Source organism: Rhamphochromis sp. 'chilingali', assembly GCF_963969265.1.
Source record: "Rhamphochromis sp. 'chilingali' genome assembly, chromosome: 22".
Taxonomy (NCBI): domain Eukaryota; kingdom Metazoa; phylum Chordata; class Actinopteri; order Cichliformes; family Cichlidae; genus Rhamphochromis; species Rhamphochromis sp. 'chilingali'.
In genome coordinates this window covers 12,994,811-13,017,623 of record NC_137950.1, presented here as the reverse complement: position 1 = coordinate 13,017,623, position 22,813 = coordinate 12,994,811, and the positions used below count along the sequence as shown (strand labels likewise).

The following is a 22,813-nucleotide window of genomic DNA, read 5'->3' as shown; positions in this document are numbered from 1 at the left end:
GATTTTGAAGGATCACTTTAAAAGGCTGCAAACCAATTTCAGGTTGCATCGGCAGTCGACTCTGTCCATAAAAAGCAAACAAACAAAAAAAAACAACGACATGCTTTTAGTGCAGCTGCTTTTCAAAGTTGCAGGAAGATGGTAGTAAGAAAATGTTCCCATTTGGCCAAAAACAGCATTTTCAGTGCTCTTTGTGCTTACAGTTACACATTGAGGGCATTTTCACCAAATGTTCTTCTTTAGATTTTAAATCGCTCTTTTGGCTTTGTGGATGTTTCCTAATAAAAAAAAGACAGTTGCATTAAATGGTTAATCATCTGTATTCTTTGCATTTAAAATAGGCGTTTACAGTTTTCTTTTCAGTATTAGACCTGCTAGTTTTGCCCAAGTATAAAGTTCTCAAGAACAGTATGTGCAACTGTATAATTAGTCAAAGGAGCTTGCAAAGAAAAGCGTCTGGACTTCTTTGCAAGCTCCTTTGACTACGATGACCTGGATGACTGAGAACCTTCACAAACTGTATAATTACTTCCTGCAGATAATCAATCTGTCTCTTAGACCCCATTCCTACAAGACTGCTTAAAAACGTCTTACCATTAATTAATGCTTCTGTCTTGAATATGTGTATGCTGTCTTTATTAACGACCTCTGTACCACAGGCTTTTATTATGGCAGTAATTAAACTTTTATGTCAATTTTATGTCAAAAATTCTTAAGTAGTTGTAAAACAGTTAACCAATTATCTGCAGAGGAATGGTATATTTGAAGAGTTCAGTTAGGTTTCAGAACTCGTCACAGTACAGAAACAGAACTAGTGAGGGTTAGTAATATTACTTATGGCCTCTGACAGTGGACTCAACGTTGTCAATGTGTCAAATGTGTATTCCTGTTTTATTTTGCTGTTTTTGGTTTTGTTGTCTCGTTAGTCAGATTCTGTTCAGCTGTGTTCCCTGATGTTTCCCATCTCCCCAATTAGTGTTTAAAAATTGTCTTCCTTTGGTTTTTGTAACATCGTCCATGCCGTATGTTTTCCCTAAAGAACATAAATAGAATTACATTGAAATTCAACTGAGTGGCACTCTGTTCTTTGTTTGCTTACTTGCTGTGGAAAAAAGCAAGCAGACTGTTCAGATTTTGTTTGAAAACTGAACTTATATTCATCGCAGGCTACTTGCTCATGGTGCATCAGTGACTTTATTTTGAGCTTGATTGTAACAGTTAACAAGTAGCCACAACAAAATCAATGGGATTTACATAAAGGATCCATTCAGGTCTGAGGAATTCCTGCAGCATGCCAGTACTTCTGTTATATCACTGGGTATGAAACAGAGTTAAATTCTATAAACATAATAGGAAAACATATCATCATCATATTCAGTTTCTTTCACCAGCAAACTTATGTTTTACTTATATACTCACCAGCAACTTTGTTAGGTACATTTGTTCTTCTGCTCGGTAACACAATCGTTTAACCAGCCAATCACAGCGCATCAACTCAGTGCATTTAGGCATGGTGTAGATCAGCGGTCCCCAACCCCCAGGCCGTGGACCGATAGTGGTCCATGAGTTGTTTGGTACGGGGCCATGAGACTTGAGGCTCGGGTGTGAAATTTATGGTTTTCGGGGTTTTTATCTTTATTTTTTTATCGTTAACTCTGTTTCCCTGGGTCTTTTCTCGTGTGTTATGAATAAATCTTCTTCTTTTTTGGTACTGGTACTGGTTTTATTTTGTTGTATTTATCCGCAACCACTTAAAGGCCGGTCCGTGAAAATATTGTCCAACATACACCGGTCTGGTTGGGGACCGCTGGTGAACATGACCTGCTGAAGTTCAAACTGAGCGACACTAACAAAGTGCCTGCTGAGTGTAGCATAAAATGTCTCAGAGCTGATCACTCAATATCTGGAAGGGAAGGCTTTTCACAAAATTACTTTCTGCAACAGTGGCATCCAATTACAGTACCACACTTAAATTCAGTGATCCTAGAGGCACGGTCCAATACTATTGTCCATATAGTGTTGCATACAGTTACTATGGTGGAGGCTCATGTTAAACAAGGCCATGGTTTCAAATGATCCAAGCGATAATATCTATGCGTCTGAAGTTCAGGCTTTAAACCGCTAAACACTGACAGTTTATTCTACCCTTGGCTCTGTATGATGTATTAATATTGTCATCTCAGGCACAGATCTGTTGTGAGGACATCTACGAACCAGAAGAAAGTTGTCATAAAGGAGAGGGAAAGGAAAATTATTTAAAACTGTGAATCATGAACAGCTGCTCTAGCAGATTCCAAGAATAAAAATATAGAGTTGTTTAATATAAGCAGGGAATCTAGAGGATACACGGCTGCCCGTGGAAACACAAATAAATAAGGTTAAGTTTTGAATATTATAATATTAATTATGCTATTATTCCTTACTCTAACCTATGAACAACTAAAAAAAAGTGATAAAGGTACAGTGTCCCAGGATAATTGTGAACTGTCCGGTTTTTAGGGAAACATTTCATATTTCTGTGCCAAATAAATTTAGTACAGAAAGTAAGGACATTTGTTTGGTTGATGCTTTGAACAATGCTTCTTGGCAACAAATCTTATGCGGCTGAAAAGCCGGTTTATTCTCCCTTAAATGGTGCTACATTTGTAAGAAAATGTATTTGTAGGTTGAGCAGTCTGTGGGTTGCGCCCATGAAAAAAATTGCCAAATCTTCTCTACCAGTTATTTTGCTATTGAATCTACAAATGCAATTGTTCCAAAAAAAATTAAAAAGACAAAAGAAGAAAAATCAACCAACCACAAATGTCCTTACTTTTTGTGCTATTTTTTACATTGGAATAAACATACAGGTTCAAAGGAACTCGTGCATCGCATATTCACAGCATGTATTAGAAAAGATCGGCTTTCTTCTTCATGTCATTACGTTTCCAAAGTGGAAGTCTGTCAAATTCTTGAATATCCATTCCAAAGATCTGGAGGAATGATTCTGAGGACAGGTGACGCTGCAAAAAGAAAGCAGGATGAACTAAATGTTTCTGTGCATAAAGCCGCAGAGTAATTCTGTCTGATTATTTCTTAATATAAAGCTCAAACATTACATTTAAGTGAAACTTATAACTATTTTTTTAAAGAAAACCATTTAAGCCACACCTCAAGTCTTGTTCTGTCAACATCCCTGGGAAGCTTCACTCGTCCTCTGTTACTAACTGTGAGCATTTCATATGGATAGATCTTGACAAACAAATAAAAACCATTTGAGAACATTTCATTAATTAAATCTACACAACCTCATCAGGTCTTAAAATTTGGTAAATACAACTTAAGATGAAGAAAAATACATAACAAGTTACAGTTTCATTGTTTAACACAAACTAAGCCAAAGTTCAGAAGCAGTGTGTGAAAAATAACAAGTCCACCCTTACTGCTTCCATAGAAATTTAGTGGGTAAGTATTCGCTTGTTAATTGATCATCAACAAATGTGAGAACTTGTTGCATAAAAGCAGATGTTTTGGCAGCTTGCTGGTCTGAAGCATTCAAGTGTGTTAAATGTTTAAGTTCATGGCTGTACAATTAGAAAACATCTCAGGTTTGCAAAGTTGCATCTGAACAAATCACAAGACACCTGGAACAATGTATTGGGCAGATGAAACCAAAGTGGAGATGTCTGGCAATAATGCACTGGGCCATGTTTGGAGCATTTGTTATGGAGCACTTTATATAAAATCAAATGTGAGGCCATCTGTCCAACAACTAAAGCTTGGGCAAAACTGGGTCCATGCAGCAGGACAGTGATCCCAAGCAAAACCCAAATCACAACAGAAAAAGTCATACTTTATCATTACTTTAAGTTATGTTGCTAAACATGGTGTAATGTGTCATGTTGCTGTTCAGCTGAGGTTGTATTTACATATTTTCAGGACCTGCTATGGAACCAGACGCTATATCCCTCAGCCGTAAAAGGCCAATGTGGTATTGTCATCACACCACCATGTGGGTGCTGTGGTGACCCAAGTTTGTGATTGCAATAACCCGAGAACAAACCAACTTACTTTTTTGGAATCACACCATAGGTGCATCTACTAAAACTCTCATGTGATATAAGTGTGTTAAAAGACAAATTATATAATAAAATAAAATATAATACTTGCATTTGGTTCCAACAAATTAGGCATAGACACTCCTCTCTCCATTTGTGTTAATGGGTACTGATGGTCATAGATGAGCTACAAAATGAAGCAAACACATGCAATTGGAAAATATCATGACCTGATTGAAGACTTGCTGATTATTTCCAGATAAATGCGAGTAAAGCTGAATATATGCATGATTAAAAAGCGGGTTATGTAGAAATATGAGTTAATAAAGATATATTCACACAATGAGTTAGGCCAGTTCTTCAAAAAAATATGCCACAAACCAAACAGGGAACCAGGACTGACTCGAATACCAACTCCATTCGGTTACTGTCACATACCCTGAAGTCTGAAAGAGAGAGAGTAAATCCCAACAAAGTGTAATTAATTTCATTTTAATGGTAGTTAAAATAGTAATTAACCACATCTGTCTACATGGATACCTCTGCATCTGTCGTCATGGTAGTGGGAGAAATCAGCTGGCCGTGGCTTAGAAAACACATGAAAACAAAATTTTCACAATATTAATATAATAACCTTTTCTAAAGTGTTTATTTAGCACCTACATATATCAAATAGAAAAGCATTAAAAATAAATAAACTGTATTTATATATATATATATATATATATATATATATATATATATATATATATATATATATATATATATGTGTGTGTGTGTGTGTGTGTGCGCGTGTGTGTGTGTGTGTGTGTGTGTGTGTGTGTGTACAAGATTAAATGTTTGTTTGTAGATGTGTCTCATTTAATTTGACTTTAAAACAAAGCTTAATCAAAGTGTGTATCTAATTAATTCAGCAATTAGACGAATGTCATGTACCAGGCTTATGCAAGCTTTCCAAAGTGAGATTTAAGCATTAGTAACGCGTGTCCTACCGGGCTGAGGCTGTTCCGACCGGGCAAAGAGGATGCTGGGGATGTCAAGGAATTTGGATCTGTGTGAAAGCAGACAGATAAGCTCATCACGAGACGATTTACACTTAGACTGGGATCTTTGCCCGAAATAGACCTACTGAGAAAAATTTACCTTCTCCGGTTCTTAGCTCAGCCATTTACTACTAACTATACTGCAAAACTGACTTTAAAATATCTTGTAGTGACTTGAGGTAAAGTTTTATCAAGATCTTAAGGTCTTGATAAAAAGTCGCTTCTTTAGCTTAACTTACAAAGATACAAATGCATACTTTTAAACAACACAACTGAAACTTAAATGTAATTTTGAGTGATTCAAGCATAACTTATACCAGGTTTAAATACTGTACCTTGCTGTTTATAAATCGGGGCCCTCCTGTACACGTTGAAGCTTTCGTCTGCTGTCAGAAAAGAATGCAGTATTAGCAGATGCTTCATTTTTTTCACTACTGCACAGTGGAAACATTAGATTAGTATGAATGTATGTCTCTGGAAGGTGGCTGTCAAACTATTCCACTTTTATTCTCAGTGTTTTAAACAGTTAGTATTAACACTAGCGTCTTGCTTGAAATTGAAAACATCAACCCTCAAAATCAGGAAGCATTTCAAGCAATGAAAAATGCAAAAATGGTTTCCTTAAGGCAGTTAGTTTGTAATCTACCACAACAAAAACACAGACCAGTGATGACTGATCAAAGCTCGGCAGATCTCGTTCGCACACGATAAACTTCACTCAAAGGCACAACGCTGCTATAAATAACCACAGCTGCACAGGAAGTTGTGTGTGAAGTTGTAAAGAGACTGAAATATTTATTTATCGAATCAATCAAAGCCATTTTAAAATAATTAAACCAGGCAGAATTTAAGTTCTGAATTTTGACCACTAGGTGGCACAGTGTTTCAAAGAATAAAGTGAACCATGCGTGCTAGTTCCAAATAGTTTGTTGGTATTATTTTTGTGTTTCAGACTTCATCCAAATGAAATCCAGTGCTGCGTTCACCATTAAATAATTTGGGTTAATAAGGAATACAAAATGCAATTTAACACACTAATAGAGGAGAAGACTTAAAGAGGGTGGCACAGAAGCAGGGGTCTTACCTTTGCTTTGAGAGGGAAAGGTGTGATATAAAAGAGAAGGAGGGGAAGTGCCAGTGTTGCCACAGAATAAAGAGGAAGAAAGCGGGAACCCTTTGGATTTCGGGAAGTGCAGACAGAAGGAGTTGTGGTGGTAAAACAGAGAACAGCTGAACATGGGATGCATTTCATATCTTTAAACAAGAGTGTTGGTATGCTTCTTTTGTGTTATCTCACCTGGTCGGTGGAAGTGTTGTGGTGATCTGGACGAAGTTGGAGTGTAGCTATGGCGATGATACATTGTATGAAGTCCGAAAGGCCCTTGGCTTTTAGATTTGGGTACACGTGTTCTTATTTCAAAACTCTCCTGAGAAGAGGAAAACAAAGCCAGCTGAAACTCCACGTGAAAATAAATCGATTTAAAGGGAAGACTGGCTCACACTGTATGATACCAGATTTCATGGTATTTCTGTGCGTCTGTTGTAAGTAAAGTTAATAAAAGTGTGTTTTACCTCTGTGGGTTCAGTTTTGATTTCTGGTGACTAAATCAGACAAAGAAAAGAAGCAAAATCAGCACATTCACTGAATCGCGTAGTTAATTCGAAGGTAACACAGCATATGGGTGATTCCATCCCAAATTAGAAAGTTTATACGTTTTCTCCATGTGTTTTATCTTCATTTGTCAGTCTTAGAGGCAATGCTTGACAATGAAAATCTAAAAAACTATAAAAAAAATCAAATCCTGAATCCCTTTTAAAACGACTCAGGATCTGTAATTTGGGACAGATACATCTCAAAATATCTGAGTATTGGTTTATTAAAATACGATTTTTTTCATTTTTAGACTAAGAATTTCATGTTAACAAGTAATCTGTGTTTTATTTTTGCATGACTATGAAATCTGAATGTTTAGAAATACTCACTAATTGTCTTTTGCAATGTCAAGGTTGTTTATTTTAACTAGTGCACACTCTCAAATATGGGACTTGACAGGGCTTCTTCAATTGTTTTCATATTTTAATTAGTCCGTATGAAGACATTTTTCGATGTATATGTCCCAACTACAGATTCTGGTTCATTGTGATGGCAAGTGAGACCAGTGAAAATTTGAGGCTTGTATCTTTAATAGCTTTCGAGAGATTCATGTTTCAATGTGAGATAAACACATGAAAGTGGATTGATGGACCATTTTAATGTAAAAATTTAAACTTGAAGCACTCTTGCTTCAAAGCACACTCTAAGGGACAATTCACAAAAATATACATGCTTTTTCTTCTGGTCTGTGGCGCTATTTATCCATCTCGACTGTTCTGATGTTAGCTGCCAAGTTTTGGCTTCTTTTGAATACAACTGAACTAAATGGCAAGAACCAAAAAACATGTTGGAAAACCTCAGCATCGGTGCTTCCACTGATCTAATTTTAAGCAGTTTAATGTAGGAACTCTGACTCCACCTACCAAACTAAAGGAAGCATGCAGTTACCTCACATTACAGCTAAGCTCAGAGAGACGTCATTACTGCTGCCACTGTCATGAGCATCCACCTCCCTGCACAGCATGCTTCCTTCAAGACAGTGAAACAGACTAAATAGATAAATAGCTCCACATTCCACAATAATGACATGCATATTTCATTTTAGGGTGATCTGTCCCTCTAAAGAATTGTATTTACAATAGATGTTTTTATTTTCTTGGCCAAATACAACTAAACACAAGAATGAGGAAAAACAAGTAGTTGGTTAGACTCCTAAATAAAATAAACACACAAACATGTCACTCGACACAAGTTGGAGCGTTGGATGTAATTACCTCTGCAGGACTTTTTTGGACTCTTTGGCTGTGTTGTGTGTTTCCTTTCTCATCCAAAGTGGAGGGGTGGTCATTCACAGACTTATAAGATATCATATCAGGATACTCAATATCATATATAGCCTTGACTCTGGGAATTGCTGCTAAGTCTCTGTAATCAATGATCTCATTATCTACTTTGGCCTGGGAGCAGGACAGGGAGGAAAGGAGAGAAGAGGATGCACAAGGAGCAGACACAACAGATTAGGTCTTATGAAAGGTCAAAGGTGTCTTATTACATCATTTCAGGGAGGAATTAAACTTTAATCCCGCGATTTAGGCACATGAGGTGAGCGGATTCCATTAGTCTAGAATAAAATCCAATGTTTTTGTTTTAACATGCAAAATGATTTCCAGGCTTTTGTGCACAGCAGAGGTAGTTTTCTTATATTCTGAAGTGTTTTGGTGGGAGTAAAGTTTATTTCATTTCTGTGGGTGATAAAAAGCTGGGTGGAGGAAACGATTTACACCGAAAGCACCAGTTTTTGTGATCAAAGTCGGTCTGAATGCATTCGAACCCTGATTTTCTCAGTAAATTTATGGATGCATTGACATTCTTTATCATTCAGCCACAACTAAAATCACATTTTGCCTAACAAGCACCAAGAAACTAGTTCCAATCAGTCAAGGTACCACTTGTTGAATTATGTTACTGATTTTAATGTTCTATTTCCCTAAGTGTTCCTCCACATTTCACATCAATATGAATTTTTTTGCAAGGGGGAAACTCCGTCCGTGTGACTCCCCTGTATAAATAAAGGATAGGTCAAACACAGATCAACCCACGGTGAATCACACACCATAGACGCAAATGCTGGCCTGTGAACTTACACAGATGGTTCGACCTGGGCTGCCAGGAGTGCATGAGCCCGGCCTGGAACAGGAGCTTTCAGATGATGATCTAGTTTGCTGAGAATGGGAGAGAAAAAAATCAAGCAACAGAAAGAGCTACCTTGGAAACGGTACTCTTTTTTTGCTGTTGATTGTGGCCTTTCACATGGCTTTACATCCACGCACACACAAGCGTTATTTTCAGGAATGCAATCCATGGCACACTCAGTGTACAATAGAGGCACTTAACTAAGTAATGTGATTATTTAAGAGATTTCCAGCCAATTTCAATGTGGTTGATGGCAAAAAAAAGTGTGAAGGCGAGCATGCAACACTGCCAACAAAGTTCATTCAGAAGCAGTAGCTTATTAAAGGTCCTGCTAATCATTGTGCAATGTAAACAAATCTAATGTAGACTGTGAATCAGATGAAACAAGCTCTGATTTGACCAGCCAGGTGAGCAAAGTGTCTGTCATATTGAATTGTGAAACAAGCACGTGTGGTTAATCTCGAAGCACGAGATCGCAGCCTGCTCACTGCAAACCGCAGACCTGCTCGCAGTATTAACCTTCAGTTCATGTTGAGGGAAGAAGAAATCAAGACAGGGCGTTTTAGGTCTCCCGACCTGGGGAGGAATACATCTCGTAAAGAAATCACCTTTTACAGCTGCAGTAAGTCTTTGCTCTGTGAGTTTGTAAAATCACTTATATTTGTTTTAGAAAATGATAGTAAGAATCCTCAAACTGCCTCTAACATGTTTAACAATGAGTAAAAAAAAACCTTACCCTGTAGCTGTCCTCCATTCTGCTGGTTTCTCTGCAATCTGGGTGCCAAATTACTGATCCTGTGAAAGAAGAGACAATTGATTTTTGCAACTTTTACCAAAATGAGAAGACTTTTACCGTTTTTAACCAACAGGACCGTTCTTATGCATTCATCAATGACCAAAAATGCTTCTTGGTCTCGAATAGACAGGCCGTTTATTTAAAGAGAGGCTACGATCTCAAACTGACCTTGCACATACATTTCTTCTCCTTCTGTGAACATCCTGTCGCATTGGCTGCATCTTGCACAGCTGGGGTGATAATGTCTGTCCCCAGCCTAAGTCAGATAATGAGGAAGACAAAAGTGGCTCACAGACTGCGTATGTGCAGGAGCTGCATGAAATGAACAGCTGCAGAAATCACATTGCAGTTCACCAGGTTACGTCTGCCCAGCAGTGTAGTTGGACCGCTGACTAAATGAGGTGTTAACAGCCTAGAGTGTGGTCGTTAGAGTGGGAGGACACTTGTTAGGAGTGGGAAATGATAATAGCCATTAAATAGACAGATAACATTCAAAACAGGTGATTAGACCTTTTTAGGAACAGAAGAAGTGGCGGCACACGCGACGCTCCAGGGAAAGAAGTTGCATGAACACTCAGCAAAATTAAAGACAGGCAGCTACGGACTACAAAGAGGAATTTAACAGATTTAAATCTCTGAAGGGCTTCTGAGACTAATGTTTGTAATAAAATGTACTGCAACAGAAAAAGAAACAAAGACTCTTCGCTGAAAGCCGAGCTCTCTTACCTCTAAGAGTTTTCCAGTTATAAACTTCTGACATGCTTCACATTTTACCCCAAACTGAATCTGGTAGTCTCTCTCACAGTAGGGAACTCCATCCCTGAAAGATGCACATGACATACTCTTACCCAGCAGTACATGTGGAACTTTTATATCATCATTTTAGCAGCATTTCATCATATCATACTCAATTTAGAAATAAAAGATTAAGGAAGCGGAAGACAAAGCATATTGAATGAGTGAGTACATGAATGAGACATTTATATTTACTTGCTGATATATTCTCCGCTCAACGCTTTCCTGCAGGTTTTACACTTGAAGCAGCCTAGGTGCCACTGGCCTCCGAGGGCTAATAGAGCCTGTCCATTCTTGATGTCTCTCCCACAGCCAGTGCAGTCTGAAAACACAACATATATGTTTATACTCAGTGGTCACTTAGAAGGCAGCTGCTCAACTTATTAGACATGCTCAGCTGCTCATTAATGAAAATATCTAATCAGCCAATCACATGACATTTAGCCATGTAGACCTTGGTGAAGACACCCTGCTGAGGTTCAAACCAAGCATCACAGTGAGGAAAGGGTATTTCAGAAACTGTTGATCTGCTAGGATTTTACCACACAACCATCTCTGGGGTTTACAGAGAATGATCTGAATAAGAGAAAACATCCAGAGAGCAGCAGTTCTCTGGATGAAAAATGGCCTTGTTGATGCCAGAGGTCAAAGGGGAATGGCTGGACTGCTTGGCGCTTATAGGAAGGCAACTGTACCTAAAATAATAACTCATTCATTTATATTTGGTATGCTAAAAATAAATACAATGACAATGATGAAAAGTAAGAACAATACCAAAAAAACCAATGTTGGGTCAAAATCCAGAAACTATAAATGTGTGTTAAGATGAGCTTTAAAGAAATGTATTCCATAAACTAGGGGAGGCAACAGAGAATGCCCTGTCCCCTCTGAGCTTCCATTTTTGGGCACCTTAGTGCTGAGTAATGTTTAAACACTACAGGTTACATGAGTGTTGTTGCTGACCATGGCCATCCCTTCAAGACCTGACTCTACCCATCTTCTGACGGCTGCTTCCAGCAGGAAACACATCAGAGCTCTTATCATTTCACCTGGTTTCTTGAACATGGACAGTAAGTTCACTGTAGTAAAATGACCACAGTCGCTGGCTCTCAATCCAATAGAGCACCTTTGGGATGGAACTGGAAATTCAGATCATGGCTGTGCAGTCTATAAATCTGCAGCAACTGTGTGATGCTCTCATGTCAATATGGACCAACATCTCTGAGGAAAGTTTCCAGCAGCTTGATGAATCTCTGCCATGAGAAAAGCACCTTTCCGCACACTCCTGCGGAGAGATCCTCTTAGTCCAGAGGCTTTGTGAGTCCAAATCCCCGATTTATCCCCCATTTATCTATAATCAGTACACAGATGAGGTCAAGCAGAGGTAAAGAGTTACGTTTTACTGTATCTCTTGCTTCATACTGGCAGGTTCACAATAGGATGACTGGATTCATGAAGGAAAGTCAACTTAAAGGGTTGTAAAGAAATCCACAACAGCTGCAGGCGGGTATTAGACTGGATTTAGTGACACTGTGTAGCCGTCATAGTGATAAGAAAGGTGACATTACCCAGACACAGAAAAGGCTTACAATTGATGATTGATTTCTTTCCCCCTCTTACATGCAGATTTCATGAATGATCCCAAATACTTTTGTTATCCAATTCGTTCTACACAAGCACAGGAGAGTCTGATGTGCTACCTGCAAAAAAGTGAAGACTTAAACTTCCTGTTTGCTAACAGATGTTGACCTTGAATGACTCTTGAAGACAGGATAGACTAAATACACAAGCAGCTGGCAGAAGACCCACAGCTGGCCAGTGTTCAATGTATAATCCACTGTCTTATTAAAACTACAAGGGATCAAAACCTTTGATATATTTTTTAAATATTTTGATATGAACACTGCTTAGAGAGTATGCAGGAATGCTCTTACTGCTGGAATAGCTGGTGGCGTTTGGAGACGGCGACACAGGTTCCATACAGCGCTGGCAGAGGCAGTCTCTTCCAATGAAGGTGACACAATTCCCAGCAGGAAAAGGCTGTCTGAGAATCAAAGTAAGAGACACACTTATACCACAGATTTGTAAGACATGTATGTAGAACTAAAACCTCCCAAACATATTTTTTAAGATTACTTGCAAATGGCGCAAACAAAGCAGGCTGGGTGGTAGGTCTTCCCCAACACCGTAACCACCTCTCCCTCCACAAATTCTCCACAGCTGTTGCAAGCTGTGCCATGACGTCGCTGGAAGTCCAGCGGGCAGAGGTAGTCCCCATTCCTCATGAAGAAGCCACTCTGAGCTAAATCACAGCCACACACTGCACAGAGACACATTCAGAGAAAGATCTGATCAATATTACAATGTTTTATATCAAGACTGTTACAAGTTAGTGATGTAAAAGCTAGTGATAACACCAAAGAGGATTATTACCAGCTCTATTTAGAGACTTTGCCTGACCCATTTATCTTTAAGTCATTGCAAACATCTTTTTCATCAAAACCCATCAAACCTTTGACCCCAAAGTGGCCACTTTAAGTTGGTCTAAAAAGTAATATTTCTTACTTTTCCCTTTGTCTTTGCGCATTTGTTTACTCTGTTGCCCTTTAGTTTAGTTTTCAGACCATAGCTAACGTAAAGTGTCACCTTCACTCTTGATGTTGTCACAGTAGGAAGTTAATAAAGCATCGGCTATTTCTGCTCCCTGACCCTCTGATTTTTAAGGCTTCCTGAAACATTTCTGTGGTTTTGTGCATTACACACAATGTAAACATTGTGCGTGTGTACTGATCAGCTTCGTGCCAGTTTACAGGCGATATATAGAGTTGTCTGTCTGCTTGTTATTAGTTATTTGATACTGCAGCATCCAACCTGTCCTGCTGCGCCTGCCACAACAGAATGCACACAATGCCAAGGACAGATTTGTGCTGCTCTATTCCTGTCCACCTGCTACTCTCTAACAATGTAAACAAGTTCCAAATTATGCTATTTTGAATTCAACCATCTTTGAACATGTCCCTGCTTCCATGTTCAAAGCAGGAGATTTTTTTTAATCAATAGAAACTTTGTGCAAATTTCTTTAAATTTGCACAAAAATAATGACAGTCCTCCACAAAATATCAACAGCCCTAATTCACTGCATTTTAACAAGGATATTATATTTTACTGGCACCAAGTTGGCGAAAGCTTAACACTGTCCTTGGCCACATAAACAGCTGAAAAATAAATCACACATCTTATACAATCAAACGCTAAACACAACACATCTGATATGACACAAGATTTACTTTAACATAAATATTAACATTCATGTGAAACTACTGGGATAGCTGCTGACCAGAGTTACTACCTCTTTGGCTCACTGCAATATTTTTTCCTGACATTTGAATTTTTGTATGAGATATGTTTACGAAATGAGGTAGTGGTATGATTTTGCAAGCAACAGACTCAAAAAAGACTGACTGAAGAACAATAACAGTAACAGTGTGTGGTTACTTTACTTTAAAATGTCCTGTATTTTAACAGCAATGTGTTGCAGTGTAACACTGATAGACACATTTCTGACAGTCAGACATTGATTCATTCGCCCTGCTCTCTCCGTACTGCAAGCTTCTCTTCTCTGAAAGTCTCTTTGTTTCCCCTGCGCTGTAAACATCGTCACAATGACATGAAAGGACAACAACACTAGAAGCTTGTCAGAGCTTATTAGTGGGGACAATTGCTTGCAGAGGAAGCACTGCATGTTTTCCACGAAGCAGAGTAACACCACTGATTGGCCATTTGACAACCCAGGTGGTTCTCACAATAGACTGCTGAATTACTGGCCTGTTGTCCTCAGGAAAATTGCATCACTGTCTGGTTAGACAAAGCCAGACTGAAATGGAAATGACAATCAGGAACATTGTTATAAACAGATTCCTCTTTCAGCCTAAAACTCGAGTGCTGCGTTACCAGGACAGTAATACCAGTGCAGTGGTGTCCTTCCATCAACACTCACCTTTGCATGTAAAGCAGTTTATGTGGAAGTAGCTGCTCTGAACACGCAGCACCTCTCCTCTGCATGACTCCCCACACCTGAAGCAGCAGATGACCTTCTTCCCTGCTGGAGGGCAGGGGTGGCAGCTATCCTGGGTGTGTAGTACTACATGAACACAAGATATAAATAAATTAGTTAAGTATTGATCAGTCGATTAACTGCTATAGTTTTGCTGCTTTACACTGCTCTTTTTTGTCTATTGTATGCAACAGAGTTGTGCATTGCAGAGTCTTCCATAATTATTTGCAAACTAATATTCGCAACATCATGTTGGTAGAGGAAACTTCCACAGACACAAAAGTCTGTGAACATGTTTAGCAACATAGCATGTTCACATTTGCTAATAAGTGCTTAAGACGAGATGAGGACTGGCCATTTTTTTTGCAGGTGTTTTAAAAAGTAATTGGACGAACTAAAATTTTGACCTGTTGATCCAGAATTCATCCTGTGGGGACCATGAATGTCCTCAGATAATTTAAGGCAACTTGCCCAGTACTTGTTAGGACGGTGTACACCAGTGGTTCTCAGAACACTAGTTTAAATGCTCCCATTTATGATCATGTCTTTTTTTTTTTTATCAACCATTAGCAACATAACAAAACTGAGTTCAATTTTAGGGAAATAAAGAGTATCATTAAAGGACTTACTTATTTTCTCACAGGTTTCACTCTATTTTCCCACTCTATTTGTCTAGAACCAGTTGGTTAAACCTAATTCCCTGGAGCCATGCAAACCAGTGAGGTTAAAACACAAAATGTGTCGCTGTGCCCCTCATATGTACACAAATGTACACACCCACAGTGCCATTACATGACAATCAACATTACTTCATTTTCTAATACAAGTCACTGTAAAGCAATCATCTCTGTCATCATCGTTTTTCATCCATAGGAGGAATTTATCCTGCTCTGCCTGAACAGCTCATAACGTTAATCCTGTCAGCCAGTCAGTTCAGCTTTTACATAACTGAGATAAACATACAACCCAAATTTGAAAGGTTCGGACTCTGTGTAGTATGTAAAACCTGTATTTTATTCACATTAGAACAAAGAAAAATATCAGATGTTTGAACTAAAATATTGCACTATTTCATGAAAGGTATAATATGCATTTTGAATACAATGGTAGCAACATTTTAAAAAGTTGGTACTAAAAAGAAAAGGCTGTAAGAACATTTCTCGACAAAGTATTTAACATGACTGGGTTAAAAGAGCTTCTTAGAGTGGCAGAGCTAATATTCCTCACATAAAATTGTGCACATTTTAAATATTTCATCATATACGTTACACAGCATCATCAAAGACAAAAATTTGGAGAAATCTCTGTGCGCACGGGACAAAGCTGGAAAGTATTTGTTTGCTCATGATCTTCAGACACTCAGGCAGCACTGCACTAAAAACAGTCATGATTTTGTTGTGGAAATCACTGCATGGGCTCAGGAACACTTCCAGAAATCACTGTCTGTAAACACAGTCCACTGTGCCATCCACAAATGTAGGCTAAAGGGTGTATTATCCAAAAGCCATTTATGAATATGATCCAAAAAGCTGCCTTCTGAGGGAAATCTAATGTAAAATGAACTGAGGCAAAGCAGAAAACTGTTTTGTGGTCTGATAGATCAAAATTTGTTCTTGGAAAAGTTCTTCTTGGAAGAACACCAAGCAGGGGACCATCCAGACGACGTCTTTTTTAGGGACGGCTTTGCATATTTCAGCAAGACAAAGTTAAACATCTATTACAACAACATGGCTTCATACCACCCTATGTGCAGTCTAGGACTGCGTGGTCTGGACTGCATTTGGCACCACATGAAACAAAAAATACAATAAAGAAGACCCGGCACTGTTGAGCATCTAGAATCCTGTATCGGACAAGAATGGGGCAACGTTACTCCCCCACCCCCTGCCACAACTTTTGTTGTAGATATTTTGCTGCCATCAAATTCAACATGAGCTAATATTTTTCTTAAATCAGTACATTTTTTCAGTTTAAACATTTAATATGTTTCTAGGTCCTATTGTGGATAAAATATGGATTTAAGAGACTTGCAGAATCATTGCATTCTCTTTTTATTTACAAGAGAATATTTACTTTTTACACAGCATCCCAGCTTTTTCAGAACTGGGTACATGTGCACTATGTTTTGGCTTAATTACACATCCACAGACTTTGAATACAGGCTGGCCAGGTGGATATTACCCCACAAAAGTCAGACAACATCACAAAACTTTTTTTCCACCATGGAAACATAAAATTTTTAATGTTACAACACTTTTAGTAGGTATAATGTACAAGAGCAGTGGCCCTTGTGCAAAGTTTTGTCTTATATCTTACTAAAACTCTTAAGATAATTTCTCTTTCTGTATCTTTCTGAATGGCAGCACCAGCGTGCCTGTACAATCTAATCACAGCCTCTTGAAACGTCCTTAATGTGATTATCTAAGGAGAGGGAGGAAAGAATGTGTTGTGTCGAGAGCAGTCTGTCATCCAGTAATCGGACACTCTGCATACAAAGAGATAGACACATGAATTTCATTTTTCATATACTGCTGGCAACCAAAAAGTCAACAGTGCTCCATAATACACACACATACACACTCTTATTAAATTCACTAACTGGAAATCTGTCTCAGATACTATTAGTCACACTAATTTCAATGAGCTGGGTCTAAACTTATTTGATTCAAACAGAAAGATTTGTGCAGACTTGAAGGTGAAATGTTTTTTGCACGGGCTTGTGAATGTTACTGAAGTGAGTCAAGCACCGCTGGTATGTGGCTCCGATCTGCCCCGCACCAGGAGAGATTTCTTACTATGGCAACAAGCGACATTTAGGGACCATATCTCAAAGGCTCATTGTACAGACACTATGGTTAAATGTACATTATTTAGCACAACAGTTATGAAAAAGCCTATCAATCAAAAATCTATCCCAATGTTATGGAACAAAACTGAACATAAAAATCTGGAGTGTTAGAGCAGATGGGATGATCCTAGTTGGAATGTAGCCCATCAATTAGGGCATAGGACAGTAACAACTATTGAAACAGGTCTTTGTCCTAGAGCGCCTCAGACATTTGTTAATGACAGAGATGTTCTGCCAGCACGAATTCATGCAATTCACTTGTCTTGAAGTCAGAAATACTTTAAGTTTTGTTCTTGCTGGAAACTAGATGATGGATATATTCAGGTCTAGCTGTACTATTCTGCACTGTGTGGTGTCATCCTGCACTGAAGTATATGCACCCTTTGTGTGCTTTTAATTGTCTTTTTTTAAATGGTAAAACTAAAAAATGATTGAAGCCCTCAGATGGAAAGCTTTTTAATGCCCTCCCACACTTTCTTGATCTCTTCCAGAATCTGAAGCTGATATGTGATATGTGTCAAGTATTAGCAAACGGTAGATTTAGAAAGACAGCAAATGGAGAGAAACCCGAGCCGAACAGCTAATCGCACACAGCCCAGCTATGAAAATCTGTATCTGTGTGTGTGTGTGTGTGTGTGTGTGAGAGAGGAGTATGGGAGCATCTATTTTTGGTATGCTTAGTTTTTATGTACGTAGGGGGAAGTAAAATGGCATCAGAAGATTTAAACTTCAGTGGTTCTTAGAACTCTATTGTCAAACAAATACATTTCCAAATCAGCTTCGGGACTTCATCCGAGTAACCTTAATGCCTGACTTTGAATTTGTTTTTTAATAACATATAATTTGCACAATAATAAATAATGTGCAAAGGTCTCATTGCCTATCATTTCATCACCGCTCATCACTTTACAAGGAGTCAAACTTTCTTATCATATTTTAAGGTGGTCTTGAACGATAGCTCTCCAGGCTTTTTGAAGCTCTTTCAAAGTTTTCCTTTGGACATTGGTTCATTTGTCATTTAAAACTGACCTATGAAACATTGAAAATTCTTTAGCCGAATCTGTGAAAAATGCCAAAGGTAACACAGTTTGACAGGCATAAAGTAGTATTTTTGTATCAGTAAGGTGTCTTGATGCTCAATCATCCAGGTAAGAAATTCCCCAAAAGTTGATCCTTGAATAATGATCAAGGAAATGACCTCCCAGCCCACTGTTCCTTCAGTGGTGCTAGTTTCAGTCATTAATGTACTGTTTATAAGATTGAGGAAACTTGCAATCAGCTGAGACTGAAGAAGTCACTTGGATGAGTTACGAAACGTTTCTCCCACTGAAAACACAACGTCCACATGGACAGAATTAACTTTTGGCGATATCAGGAAGGTGGTTCCCAAAGAGCTGTTAGCTGGAAATTTGGCATATCAATGTGACCTTAAAAAACATGAGGAAACTGGATAAGTGGAGGACAAAAGAAGATGTTGCAGGCCTAAAACATTATCTAAAAAGTATCTGACAACAGCTCTGATGAAGTGATGAGTCCAAATTAGAGAATTCTGATAATAAAACAGTGTACAACAGCGAGTGTCTCCAGACAGCTGTAAAACCAGTGGTGGTGGAGATCTTATGAAAATTAATGGAATTATGAATACTGATAAGTAACATCAGATTTTGATCTACCTTCTAATACCATTTGGAAAGCCTCTGAGTGGCAACTGCCTCATTTTTAAGCGTGGAAACGATCCCAAACACACTGCCAACAGTAAAAGCATACAGTACTCGGATAGAAAAACACACGGTGGCCTCCCCAGAGCCCAGACCTCAACATTATTGAAGCAGTGTGGGATCATCTTTAAAGAGCAGTAAAATAGGAAAGCCTACAAAGAGCCAAAAAAGAGCTTTGAAAGTCCTTCAAGAAGCCTGGAGAAACTTTCCTGAAGACTACTTAGATAAATTACGAGAAAACTTGCTTAACAGAGTTCAGGCTGTGTTAAATAATAAAGGTGATTATACCAGGCAATGACTTTCAAGTTCATTAGAATTGTACAAAATCTGTTTTTGCCTTAGCTCAGAGATCTACTTAAGTGACACGTTACTAAACCTAAATAAAACTGTGATGCAGGGAATATTTACATTTCTAATCTGGATTTTTAAGGCTGTTTTTTCATATTCACAGATATTGTAATGTACTACAAATCAAAGTCTTGCAGTGTATTGTGATGCCATCATTATCTTGGGCAGACAGATTTAAAAGCACCCTACCTGCGCTCTACAGAGGCTGTATTAAAGCACTCAGGCTGTGATTCCAACACTACAAAGATGTAAAATCAGTGTAACCCTTCAAATTACTTCAGGTTCAGTAGGAGCAAAGTAGCAATGGGAATTTCTAGAGTAGAGAGCACCATGTGTGAGAATATTATACAAATAACCGCTCATTTAGTTGAATGTCTTTAAATTATTTATAGATGTTTCTTGTTGCTGCTGTGGAAGACAGAATACCCTCACTCTGATAAGAGTCACCTCCACATTTTAGTCACATCTGAATGCTCCTTGTTGCTGCACAGTGGGCTAATCGCTGCTTAATTCAGAGGTATTTCTGAAATCACATGCTGTTCTTTCCCAACTATGTTCTACTTTTATTGTAACAGTTGTACTTGCACTTTTCACCGTACACTTTTACACATGCACAGTGTCAATCTAGCATAGATGTAGGTGTTCAGTGATAAATTTATCTGAAATGAAAACGTCACATTTCTCATTTTTACTACCAGAACCAAAAGTGTCATCCGGATCCAACTTTGACTCAACACAAATAACATCTCATAAATATAAAAAGACAACCAAAAATATACACAAGGAGACATTTTTCCTTTCTTTGTTACCTATACACAAACACAAACACACGTGAAAATGTCTACCTTTCTGTTTCATGGTTTCTGTTCTTCTGCGCTGAAGTTCACGGCGTGAGTGAGGAGAGGCACTAACTGGACTGCTGGTCCAAGAGAAAGGGGTGGTTCCACAACACAAAGGCCAGGGGTGTGTGTTTGTGTGTGTGTGGTGTGTGTGTGTCAATGACAGAGGACAGCAGGACTGCCATTAAATTCTCTTGTGCTTCTAATCTATGACCTCATCCATTCCGAGGGGGAGAGTATGTGAATGTGAGCTCACTGCAACGATGTAATTGTTTCTCTGAAATATAACGCTGCTGCACTTGTGTGTTATTCTGAAGTATTAGTGTTGGGGTTTTCTTTTAGAGGGAAAAACATACAAACTTTTCTATGTCGGCATTACATAAATGATGATCATATATCAGGATTACTTGATTGTTTTCGAAAAACAATCACACTGGTGCAGCAGCTGGGACTGTCAGATCATTCTGGGACTGAACGTTCCTGGGGGATCTCTGCATGCCTGTTTGGCTAATAGTTTATTTTAAATTGGCTCTTGTGTTCAGAAAAGTGCATTTTTGACACCAAACTCTTATTTTGCTTTTGCGCTTCGCTGCAAAAGCCATGCCTCATTGTCCATTTGCACTGTGAAGCAATGTCCAAATAATTTTGCAGCATTTGTCTGAAACCGAGCAGAGAGCATCGTCCTGTGTACTTCAAAAGTTATCCTGCTTCTTCTGTCAGCAGATACATCATCAATAAACACTGATCACCTCGTTCCACTGCCCAGATTTTGTTTCCAGAACTGTTCAAAGTCTGTTTGATGTTTTCTGGCAAAGGCTTCAGATGTTTAACCTTTTCTAAAACCAACTAATAATTCTGTCATTATACACTTTAGCTGTCTTCTGTGATGTTTCAGGACTTTCTTGTGTTGCTCAATAAACTTCAGCTTCAAGATGTGCACAGCAAGGGTTGTGCAGACTTATGATGACTGAAACTGTGATGCATGCAGTCATCATGAGTGCATGTAGACCTCAACCCTATGGACAATTTGTGAACTATGCTTAAAAGCCGTGTCTGTGCCAAGAAACCAATTGATTTAACTCTACCTATTCTATCAGTCAAATATTCAGCCAGAATTGTGTCAGAAGTTTGTTGATGGATACCAAAAGCATCTGATCCAAGGTACAACTTGCTAAGGGACATTTAACTAAATATTAGTTAGGGGTTTATGTCTGTATCTATAATTTTGACCCAGTATGGATTAGAGAAAACGTTATACCACTTTATAAACTTGAGGGAAATATCAAGCAGCAGCTCATTTTTCAAAAGATACGACCAATAGCTAACACCTAATGAAGTAACGAGTCATTACCTGACAGCTCTGCAGGTATACCTGCCAGCTTTTCACACAGAATGTAGTCGTTAGGGTTGAGGAACGGTAGCTGCTCCATTATGGACTGCTTTGGAATCAAGTAGAGAACCTCTGCGAGTTGACCGTCTTCAATTATTGACATGCGCCTGACGGAGTTCTTCCTCTTCACCCGGTCCAGAACTATCATGTCGTTGCTGTGGCTGGAGCCGCAGATCTTGCCCAGGTTGCTGAGGTTGAGAAGGCTTGACACGCTCATGTTGTCAAGACTTTCAGCCAAACAGTTCAGGCTGAAGACCGACTGCTGGTTAGAAACCATAAAGCAAACTTGAAGAGGTCAAGCCCTTGTGTGGAATGTCAGGTATTAAATCGACTTTGTGAGTCAGCGTTAGTGTGTGTTGTCCATCAGGCAGTCGCAGACTAACTCCCACCGCACACCCCTTAAGAAGCTTAGGTGAGGTGTATTTTTAGGGTTGATCCTCACAGTAATAGAGGATCTCAGTTCTTGGAAGTCTCTTTCAAGTAACCTCCGTTACTAAAACCTCAGTTTTAGTAACACTGACTTCACACAAGTATGTCAGCATTCGAATCTTACTTTTCTACTCAATTGGGGCAGTTTTTTAAGAAGATTATGAGCTGTATGCCCGTATTTGAAGCTTTGAAAAAAAAGGGCCATCCATATCTGTACAAGTCAGTCTGTTTGATGGTTGGACGGATTATGGCTGAACTAAAGGACAGCTGGACACAGACACACATGTACATGTAAATGATATTCACTAACCTTATAACACCGTTTAACCCACCTTACTCATGCTGTCTCAGCTTTGCTATAATCTAACCAGCAGATGAATGAAGCACAACACAAGTGACTGAACAGTAAATGTGACACAGCAGATCCAGAACAGTACGATTGTTACATCATCTGCAGGATTGTTTTTCTTATCAAAAGAGAAGAAAATGCAGCTTATTTTATTTATTGTTATTATAACTGATTTAACCTGGTTACAGCTGCACAGAGGAATGAATTGAAAATCTTCAAATGTTGTCAGATTCACCAACTTTACTTCTTCCTCCTGTCATACTCCTTGATACTGTAAGTTATGACTCAAGAATCAAAAGGCATTTTGCACAAGTATTTGCATTTAGATTTTATTTAGTAGCATTGATGTTTTGTCTTTTAGAAATGGAAAAAACTTGTAC

The 22,813-nt window shown here is 38.6% G+C and overlaps 1 protein-coding gene across 4 annotated transcripts; it reads right to left on the bottom strand.

The window, feature by feature from the left end:
* Nucleotides 1-1,197: 1,197 nt before the first annotated feature.
* On the bottom strand, nt 1,198-21,932 carry LOC308391324 (actin-binding LIM protein 1-like; the record flags this gene model as incomplete). Of its 4 annotated transcripts, none has more annotated exons than XM_080873923.1 (21): nt 1,198-3,002; nt 3,151-3,231; nt 4,150-4,224; nt 4,419-4,483; nt 4,578-4,623; nt 5,030-5,088; nt 5,416-5,466; nt 6,165-6,254; nt 6,378-6,507; nt 6,653-6,682; nt 7,949-8,131; nt 8,819-8,896; nt 9,387-9,443; nt 9,604-9,662; nt 9,832-9,919; nt 10,390-10,483; nt 10,654-10,780; nt 12,393-12,502; nt 12,595-12,778; nt 14,456-14,599; nt 21,617-21,932. In XM_080873923.1, 21 exons carry the CDS (start codon nt 21,930-21,932, stop codon nt 2,889-2,891), a joined length of 2,181 nt encoding a protein of 726 aa, XP_080730049.1. In that variant the 3' UTR covers nt 1,198-2,888. The 4 variants fall into 4 exon arrangements, with proteins under 4 accessions (XP_080730049.1, XP_080730052.1, XP_080730050.1 ...); XM_080873926.1 differs by lacking the exon at nt 21,617-21,932 and adding an exon at nt 20,272-20,322; XM_080873924.1 differs by lacking the exon at nt 6,165-6,254.
* Between the last annotated feature and the right edge of the window lie 881 nt (nt 21,933-22,813).